This window comes from Ceratina calcarata, unplaced genomic scaffold (assembly GCF_001652005.2).
Source record: "Ceratina calcarata isolate Rehan_Ccalc_2016 unplaced genomic scaffold, ASM165200v1 scaffold232.2, whole genome shotgun sequence".
NCBI lineage: Eukaryota > Metazoa > Arthropoda > Insecta > Hymenoptera > Apidae > Ceratina > Ceratina calcarata.
This window is the reverse complement of record NW_017145072.1, coordinates 254602-265493: the sequence shown is the minus strand read 5'-3', so window position 1 is coordinate 265493 and position 10892 is coordinate 254602. Positions and strand designations below refer to the sequence as shown.

The window sequence follows — 10892 nt, the reverse complement described above, 5'->3', positions numbered from 1 at the left end:
AATTTCTATGAGGTAATTAATTTATACGAAAGATATAAGTGAACTCTATTGTATTAATTCTATTCAGTATAACAAGAATTCGTTTACAATGTTGGATACATAAGAAGCTTCGCGCGATAACAGCTTGTCATTAATTTCTGTCAGCTACAAGGGCGCTCATGTCAGACCCATCTCCAGTTATCTATCGACAAATTCCTTTGATAAGTTTCCTCTAAGTTGCAAATTCGAAATTCTTGGATAGTACAATGATTATTCATAGTCGAATATTGAAGATGCTAAACAGAATGTTCCGTATCTTTCCAAGAATGCAACTTTCATGTTGTCTCTGCAATTTTGTTCATCGAATTTCATATTTGTAAAGCACTTTGTCGTTAATTACTGTCATCTCGTAAATAGATTGTGCGGAGAAGCACATTAGGAACTCTGATGAATTTCAAGATCGTATGAAGACATTTCATACAGTTCATAGTTCAATTTCAAGACTGATATATACTAAAAGGGAAGTTATAAAATATACTAAGTGTAAATACTTTTTGTGTTGTAAATCAATAGGAATTTTAGGTAGATAAGATGAGGAGAACAAATTAATCTTTACCCTCATTTCATTTTCAATTTATATCACATTGCACTTTATTCAATTATTAATNACATGACATTTAGGCGAGTTCTTCCACTGCTAGTCTCTCACGTTTGCACAATTCAATATCTTTTATTGCACTGATTCATTTGTCCCAATAAGAATTATTTTTAATTGATATGTATGTTTTAATCAGTATGTTTGGAATTCGTCATTAAGACTTGAGGCTGATTCCTCGTTTTTTTTATTCAATTCAATTTTTAAACACTTCTTATATTGTAAAATCACGTATTTTCTTTGATATGCTAAACGATTTTAATTGTAATTCAAGGTACCTAGCCGTAACTCAACCACTGATATATAGTCGGCGACGGCGGAGCAAAAGATTGGCCGGCTTGATGATCGTTGCTGTATGGGTGCTAGCTGGCGCTATCACCAGCCCACCTCTGCTCGGATGTTTCCCACGGGCAACGAACCGTGATAGTAAAAAATGCTCGTACAATATGGACTCCTCATACGTAATATTTTCGGCGATGGGTTCTTTTTTCCTACCGATGCTGGTGATGCTCTACGTTTACGGGAGGATATCTTGCGTGATTGCCAGCCGGCACAGGAACCTCGAGGCCACCGAGAGTGAAAACATTCACCCGCGTCGTAACGCTTTAGTAAGCACTTCCGTAAATGAACAATTTTTAACAAGTCCCTTTAGAAAATGAAAGACTGAATTATTGAAATATGAAGAACACACATTCTACATTTGTATCATGTTAATGTACATACAGCGTCTTAATTCATTTATACACGTATATTTATTGCATTTATTTAAAAATATGTATAAAATTGAGTGGCCTTCAATCTAATTGAAGTATAAATGTATGCACAGTTTTCTCTCTATTAGCGCGGGATATGTGCACAGAATACTAATTAATGTCTAATATAAAACCTACTTTCCATACTTATTTATTGCACAATTTTCTGAAAACGGGTTAGACCTCCGTTCTAGTATGCCTTTGTTTTCATAAATTATCGGTTCCCTCCTGTATCCGACGAACAATGTTTTTGACTGTCGCTAGAGTCATCCGTGCGTAAAAGGTGTTTGCAGCCCTAGTTTCCCGGCGCGTGGTCGCGAATTTCGTTTCCCTTCTTATAACATACACATTGTTCTTTCGTCTATGAAGTCGTACGCTTTTACGAAAATCTGCATGTAAAACGCGAGATTTTACATGAACAAATTATTACACATCCGCATAATTTACAAACAAAACAGACATTCTATAATAACAGATTCCTATAATAATTGTACACACATTTTATAAATACAAAATTCTAATACTGTTGTTCCATAATGATTCACAATTTGTATGAAATAGAGTAACAGAGATTATATAATAATAATATTCTATAATAATTTTTGCATACATTAAATCTTATTAATATGTTCCATATTGATTCACAATTTGTATAATAATAGAATACCAGATTATATGTATATACACGTATAATTTTATTTAATACAAGGAATTACATAGCTGAAGTGTAGTATCTCAGGGGCAAAGTTTGCAGGGCGTCGGGTTCACTAACTGCAGGAATGAATCGAACGTAGATTTCTAGCTCAGCTCGAAAAGGCTGATGAACTCGTGTAAATGAGAAATCGATTCGCAATTTGAATCTATTGATACTAGGGTAATGCTTCTAAATCTGTCACGATACTATTCGACGAATATCGAGGGTAAAGATCTAAGAGTATAAAAGTACAGACTGTATCAGCGTCATTTTCGACAGCTAATTTTATTTTATCGCATTCTGTCTCATCTTCTTCAATTAGGATTTCGTGTTACGACCATTCATCATATTTCAATCAACTCAAAATTGATTATAAATCTTTGTGTAAATATCTCTGTCAATCGTTTTTTACTACGAAATAAACGTGAATTGTTAAAATTATACTATTATGATAAAAATACAAGAATGTACTATAACGTGAATAATGAAATCTACTATAACGAGAAAAATGCAGATTTTTTTGTTAATCGACTACAGGGCAATTACGAAGAGGAAATTGATTGTGGGCCAATTTTCAGATGGAACGGGCGAAGAGCATCAGGGTACGAAGAACGGAATGCGTGACCAGCAGTGTGACCTGTGACAGGGCGTCCGATGAGATGGAACCGGCTACTACGAGCAAAAAGTCTGGGATCCCCCGCAGCCATCAACAAAGTTGCATCAACAGAGTGGCGAGGGAGACAAAAACCGCGGGCACTTTGGCGGTGGTCGTAGGTGGATTCGTGGCGTGTTGGCTCCCATTCTTCATTCTCTATTTGGCAACCCCGTTCGTGCCCGTAGAGCCGCCAGATATTCTGATGCCGGCGCTAACTTGGCTAGGTAACCATCAACCTGCTTTAGTAATTGAAGTTCTTGACGCGGTCGTTTATATTTTCAAACTAGTTAAGCGATTCTCGTTAATACTCGAGCTACACGATGTCGAACTTAGAACGAACTAGCCTACTTATCTGGTTTAGGCGTGAGGATTAAATTAAGACCATCTTCATTAAATTTCATTTTCTTCATTATATTACAAATTTACAAATTACGTAATATTTATAAAAATTTATAAATCATAGTAGCAACGTTGATGAGTATTGTTGACAGCAAACCTACTTATCTGGTTTGGACACGAAGATCAAATTTATACAATTGTCTTAATTAAACTTCGTTTTCTTTATTATTACTCTTCTCTTCTTTAGTATTACAAAGATTGTATCATATCTCAATAAGACACAAATAATCAATATAATAATCACACATAAGTAATTAATTATATGAGTAATACGAAGATGAAGTAATTAAACCTTGTTAATTTCAGGATGGATTAATTCGGCCATAAATCCGTTCATATATGCCTTCTACTCAGCCGACTTTAGACTTGCGTTCTGGCGACTGACTTGCCGCAAATGCTTCAAAAGTAGAACCAATATAGATCGTGTCAACCGGAAATTGCCAGCCCCGGCTAATTGGAAGAAAGATGCAACGAGGACGTGAAAATCGGGACGAAGGAGGAACCGATCTTGACACGAACATCTAACAGGCTCGAAGGACGATGGACACGTGGATCACTTACACTGTAATTTATTTAAGATCGCAGCTCACATCGATCACTTTCACCAACGATTTCACGAACATCATTATGTTTACTACAAACGAGTAAATACGTAGTTAGAGGATCTGTGAAGTGCATATTCATTTATTATTTGAAACGTGTACATTTCGATCAATAAACATTGTGCGTACAAATGCAAAAGATGTTTAGGTACATTTACTGGCTATCAGATGTTTTACAATTTCCATTAATTTTCTTTGTCGAACAATGCACAAGAGAAACAAATTCATTTTAATACTCAGCGTAAATCATCTGAATAATACATTTATTCGCATGCTTCTCCAATGATGTACAGATCATTTTATTCGTCTAAGTAATAGAGGATGAAAATATAAGAATATTTATTTGTTTCGACTGTAACAGTATTGTAAAATCCTTTACTATAATGATACGTACGTGCATACTGTAAGAAATAAATGAGATTGGTGTCTACTTCCTAGGATCTACCGACGACAAAGTAAAAATAATCGACCGTGCGTGATAGTTCTCCTTTTGTCATAATTCCAATGAGTTATCTGTAGGCTGCGGATTTTACGCGTTTACAAGAAGGATTATAAACTCTGTGTGTAATGTACAAAACTATTCAAACGCTGAATGTATGTTTCAACATTTAAATCAGGGATGACGAACTGGTGATACGCGAGTTATTTACTAGAAATTCAACGGCACATAGTACAAGAGCAGCTTATTTCACTCATTCCTTCGACACTCGGTCTGATTAATACATATGTGACCGTCTCAGGAAATAGCAGTACACCAGAGTCGGCAGCACATAAATGAAGGGATGTTCCACCAGTCAGATGCGCAATTCTTCCGGCATGTTTACAAATTTGTCCTGTGTATCGGATTCCCGAGTAATTGGGTCGGGTCGAAAAAATTTGTACGGATCCAGGCGGGTACCCGAGGCGCATACGAATGTTCGGGTAGCGCGAGACATTCAAGCGACCCGGTTTCTTTCGACAACTCATATATCCCGATTGTATCAAATACTCCGATTCATTCGGATAGTTAAAACTTAAGCGGATTTGAGCGAGTTTCTACGATAACGAGGTCTTAACTAATTTTTTTTTTAACAGAGATTTGCTATTTATTGTCAGATAAAATCGATAGTGGAAGAGCGGTTTTTTTATATGGGAGAAAAATCTGACTGGTAGTAGAGCGACAGCAGCTACCGACGGAGATGTTCGTCATCCCCGATTTAAACGGTAGAATAAACTAAAACACATTTTCTAAACTGATATCACGAACGTTTCATTCCGCATAAAAATTCGCAGTCTGGTTATCTGTATTTAACAAATGCATAGTTTATCTGTAAATGTAGAGAAAGTGTGCAAGTATACGAATTTTATAATTATGGTATTACTTCATTTCCCGTTTCGAATCCCATTTCGCCTGACTCGTGTTTAGTTTCTTTTTGTGTTAGGGTGCTAATTATACGAGACGCGAGGCCTCGCGCGCTCGTATCGTCGAAAATTGGCACAATGAGGAATTCATTAGCCCTCCGCGGTACAAAAGCTGCTCGTTCTCGACTCAGCGTGAAGTTACGTTTCGTCACGTGTCATCGCAGGCGTGAGAATTTTAATACGCGGCGACAATGGGGACAGATCATTGTTCACATCAACATCGTATTCTACATGTCGACTACAGACAGAAAATACATTAAGTTCGGCGTCTCATACAAAATTTGATATTTTCTGAGCAGGTAGTAAAAATAAAATACGTACATATGTTCTTCTGAATATGTTGTAACATTTATCAGCATCTATGCATACTTGGATTAAATTATTGAAAAATCGGAAGTCATTGGAAATTTTAGTTCTTCATTTGTTAGCGTATCCAAGTCTAACTCGTGAATTCAGTTCGGACACTGATTTTAAGTAGCCGTGCTTAGGATTGATCATTTGGGCAAGGATTTTAAAATAAAAATGCCAAGATTCTTAAACTAGATCGTAGTTCTTCGCTTGGTACCGTTTCCAAAGACTTTGAAAACGCTACCAACCCAGGTCTCACCGCGTGGAGGTGACTACGTTCGAGACCCGGACAGTGGACAATCCCCACTGCCCCCTTCCCTATTAAATTGCCACCCTATTATACGGAGCGAATATTGGAGAAGGATTTTAGACGATTGCGAACAAGACTCTAACTATTGACTCTAACTATGGACTAACTATTGACTCTAAATGGAAACTAAGGTGAGAACAAAATGTCAGACTTCACTTGGGCACCAGAGTTCGAGCCGAGCAGGACCCTGCACCCGAATGACGATGCCTCAGCGCAGGAGTGGCCTGACCACGACCAATCCGTCTCACGGAGCTTACGCACTGCACCTGGGAATGGAACAGGAACAACCCCAGCGACTGACGAGACAGGCCACCCGAGATACAGGACCACAACTCTTTTCTCCCTCCGGTACTCGAGCAAAGTCTGACTGGTAAACTACTATTCGCGGCGCGGGTATACTAAAACGCGAGCAAAATGGATTGACTGAAACGAGAGAAAGAGGGTTGAAGTTAAATTCGCTCCGTTATAGGGTGGAATTTAGGAAGGCATACTGCACACTAGTACCGGTACCCACACACTCATACTCATACCGCACACGCATACGATTCGCAAGGGAAGGGAAAAGGGGTGACTCGACCGGCCTTTGCCGATCGAGTGACTCGAGGAGCGTCGGGGCTCTGTACTTATACCCTCTCGGGGATCGACGGTTTGGGCAAAATGACGTCTGCGCAAAATAATTGGCCGATTCTTAGAAGGCTCGCCTCCTGATTTGCATATTCGATTACTCCCGCATTTATCGATAATCGGGCAGGATTTTTTTGGTCATTCCAAAGGGAATGACCAATTGACCACTGACTTTAAGTACCCACCCCGTAGGATTGGTCAACTCATCTCATTTTAGTGGGCGTCAAAAATTACAGACCGGTTTTGGGGCCGTGAAGTCCCATAAGGCTGCCACTCTTTAGTAATCTCTCCTCGGTGGTTTAATAAAATAATCGATTGTAAGTAAATCAATTTCAAATCACGGTTAGAGGGACTAGCTTTCATTGCCGTGCTATGATAAGAACGTTCTGCCTTATCAACTAGTAGTAAGCCACCCCTAAGATAACATCATATGCGAAATATACCAGTAGTACCACTGAGGAAAGGAAAGTAAGCGTATTAAAAAGTAAAGAGAAAGGTAGACAACAATGAACTACTGATTAGATTTTGTTTTGATCATATATTCATATTTGTACAATATCTGTTTATACATCTGTCTTATTAAGGGAATGGACCAATTGAGGTTGTAGGTGGAGGTACACAAATTCACAAAGTTCCTCGAGAGGAGGGATGACCGAAAGATTTCGGATTCTGTCGTTACGCTCGATCGAATAAGTCGTAACTGACGATCAATCATCGAAACACACCCTTTATTACTATCGTATAGTTCCGTTCTCTGCGGGTCATTTTGGATACGTATTAATTTATTCTTATTCTTCTTCTTTACATTTTTATTCCTAGAACAGTGATTTCCAACCGCGTACATTACGTCGTTAAACGTCGTCGAAGTGTTCGATATTTCCGCGCGTATTTTACATGATGTAAAGTTTGCAGCAAGTCTAACATGTTATATTTATTATCTTTATATATTTTATAATCGCCTCTTCTTAATTACTTTTGACGGTTCGAATAGTTATCATTTCAACACTGTAAATCGTTCGTATCTCACAAAATGATTAAATGGGTATTTGTATTCGAGGAATCATTGTGCATCGTGATTTATTATGTACCGACCTTTGATAAATTCTGGGGTTATAATCTGTTCATCTTGTAACATTGATAAAATTACTGGCGTCCGTTATTCATTCGGAGTAGCCATTATTGTTTAAAAACATCTCTCGTGCCTCTCTATCCTTGATAAACTCTGGGTTCATAGCAATTACTTTGTGCAACATCGATAAAATTACGCACACATAAACTCTGTGTAACGAAAGGGATCGCGATAATTCTGTCTCTGTTCCGCGCTATTATATTTTCATCTATATACTTTCATCTGTAACAATCCGGTAGAACTATTGACGGCGCATACTTTCTTACACAATTTACAATCTTTACAAACCGGCGCTTCCGCGATTCTTCGGACTAGCGAATAGGAATAATGGACCATCTAAGAAAAAAGATTGAAACGTCTCACTGTCCTAGAAGATCCGCGGATTACATAAATATGTTTCAATTCACAAGTAGGAGAACGTGAAATAGAATCAGTACTTCACTTTTGTCATAGGAATAGAAAAATTATTTTCCAGGATATGTTATAAAGCAGTTAACTTATTAAGGCCCAATATAACGGGTGACTGTAAAAGTTCGCGTCTGATTTTCACAGACGCTAGAGATATGTACTTTTGACTGTTCAGATGTATTTTTTATAATTATATTATTAACTGACAGTCATTTACATGCCTCGTGAGTCAATGTAACTTCGAAAAAAGTTTATTGAAATTAATTTATTCAAATAATTAATTCATTAATTAATTAAGAGTTTAAAAAAGGAATAAGTGGAACTGGAACAAAAAATATTCAATTCGTTTATCTGGACTGTTGCTCTTAGAACAATTGAAAAGGGATTTAATCGATTCCGAAGTGGTGACTTCAGTTCAAACTCTCATCATTGATAATGACATTATCCGTGATTTAGTGAATAATAAACCACGGATTACCACTGAACCTTGCTGAGAGTCTAAATTGACAATTAATAAATACTTTTTTCTTATAAAAATATGTTGTACTTAATTGGAATTTTAATCGGGCACGAACTTTTGCAATTACCTAATAATACACGATACTTATAATTGTTTCTTCAGCCATTTTGAATTAACTATTGTTTCCAATATAATTCAACTGAAAAATTATTACTTACTTATGGACATTAAGAGATCTTAAGAAAAGAGAAGACATACGATTAACAAATTATATAATTTGTTGTTTGGGCTTCAATAAGTTAAATAAGATGAATAAGAAGAAGGTTATTTCGCGTTCTCTTCACATTCTTCTCTCTGTCCACAGTGCTTCCTCGATCATCCACGTGCGATAATCGTTCAGTTTTAAAGGATCGGTTAATAATTGGTATTTGAGAATGTCGACGTCAAAGAAGCGTCTTTCGGTCTACGCGGAGAAAGAATGATTCTCTCGCCGGTACAACGCGCATGAACGGAAACGATTCTATGGTCACGGCCAATTCTAATTTTACGATTCTTTTACAAGAGTTAGCTTACGTACACACGTACTATCGTCACAAGAATAAATCGGGCATAATCGATCGGTGTTCTGTCTCGCTAAAGGTATAATTTATCGTACTCGAATTTAAACCCGTAATTCTACCGCACGCTGTGATTCTAATCCACATGCGCGACAATCAACACTTAACACGTAGGGACATCACATGAAATTCTGTATAGAACGATATACACCATTTAGTTTTACGCTTAAACTACTTCTTATAGATGCCTCACCCAGCATTCTGTCTCTCCGCTACGAACTTCCGACCTCCTAACATTCAAATGGAACGCTTATAAGTATACGAGTTTCATAGAAAGGTGAGCACTTGATTGTGAGAAGCGAAATTGATAATCTCTCCTCGAGGCGGAGCGTCAGAATCGTATTTTATAAAAGCTTTCTTAGAGGAAACAAAGCATTGAAGGAAACGTTCACGCGAAATACGTTCCAGAAGTAGATACAATTGAAAGCACAGATTCATCACATAAATACTAATTTAAGGGTTCTTCATAGAGTTAATCGAGTCTGAATCGGAAGGTGTAGTAAATCGAGAACATCGTAGAACCATTAAAGTATTTTGGGCAGAATGTTGATCGAAGTTGAAGTTTTTTATATAATTTTAGATGCATAATTCTGCACGCCATCGTTCATAAACATTGGGACACTTGACTTCGTACAATCTGTGATCGTTGCTATAAATTATATTTATTTATTGTAACACTAAATGTATACGACGGTTTCACTCTCTTAATAATTTTCTCTCCTTCCTTCGAGTCTTTCTTAATAATTATGTAATATTCCAGTTATTACTATTTATCTAATTATTTATCAGTAGATTAAAAGTCATGAACGATAGCGTACGTCTCCTGATATTTTTAATACTGACGTCTATAGGTCTCGGATGATTATTGTCATCCCTTGGCGTCGAGATGTTTCGACCCCACAAACATCTGCTCTTCTCGTTTTACATTTAAAGCATTATATTCGTGGTATCATATAACTTTACAAGTGATCGACTGATCGTCATCGTTCGTTGCTGATCACAATTAAGTCACGATTGCAATACACGTTCGATTACGAAGACCGAATACGCTATTTATTTTACGCTCGCTTGCCTTCGTCTGTTTCGATTTAGGCCGTAATTGAGCAGTATCTGTACTACATCTTGTATGAAACTGTGCAATTGTCAAGCGAAAGTACCACCGTCCATGGAAAATCGTCGACCATGTTTCCAAAAATGTGATCCAACACAATGTATAGAAAGTAAAATCAGTGATCTTTCATTCTTCAATTGTTTTACAATATTTTTTGGTTTAAGGTTGTATGAACCATAAGATCTCTGCTAAAAGCAATATTTGAAGCAATGAACTATGATTGTCCTGTAATGTCCTAAAAATGTCCTATAATTCTTATTTTTGCATACTTTTTATTCTATATCTCAAATAATATCCTCGAAATTGACATTATTTCAACTTTAAAATATTCTTAAATCATGTATTAATCGTTAATATTTTCTTCCGAAATTTTGTACAAGTATTCCTTTTTTCATTCGAGCCTATTCTAAAAAAATTTTCATCACGAGCATTAAAAGCGAGAGAAGCAAGATATCAAAAGCGAGTGAAACACTCTGCATAAGTACAGGTAAATATTTTCCGATGATTATATCACGTAAGCGTCAGAAACTAAAAAGAATCAGTATAATACTAATTCTACTAGAATCAAAGCTTCGAGACGAACAGAAGGCCTTTGGTTGAATCGAAACTTGAGCATAGAGAGAGAAATATGAAATGTCATCGGTAATAAACGCGGTCTTACCAGCGAAAATATTCAGCGACAGCTTTGATTAATAAATAGGTCGCATCGAAATCTAGTACGTACTGCCTACGACGTGCTAAGCCACTT

The 10892-nt window shown here is 36.9% G+C and overlaps 1 protein-coding gene across 1 annotated transcript; it reads left to right on the top strand.

Moving 5' to 3' along the window:
* Positions 1-664: 664 nt before the first annotated feature.
* LOC108622629 (5-hydroxytryptamine receptor) lies at positions 665-5088 on the top strand. The gene is made up of 3 exons (XM_026811643.1): positions 665-1242; positions 2659-2959; positions 3441-5088. Exons 1-3 carry the CDS (start codon positions 880-882, stop codon positions 3614-3616), a joined length of 840 nt encoding a protein of 279 aa, XP_026667444.1. The 5' UTR covers positions 665-879; the 3' UTR covers positions 3617-5088.
* Positions 5089-10892: the final 5804 nt, after the last annotated feature.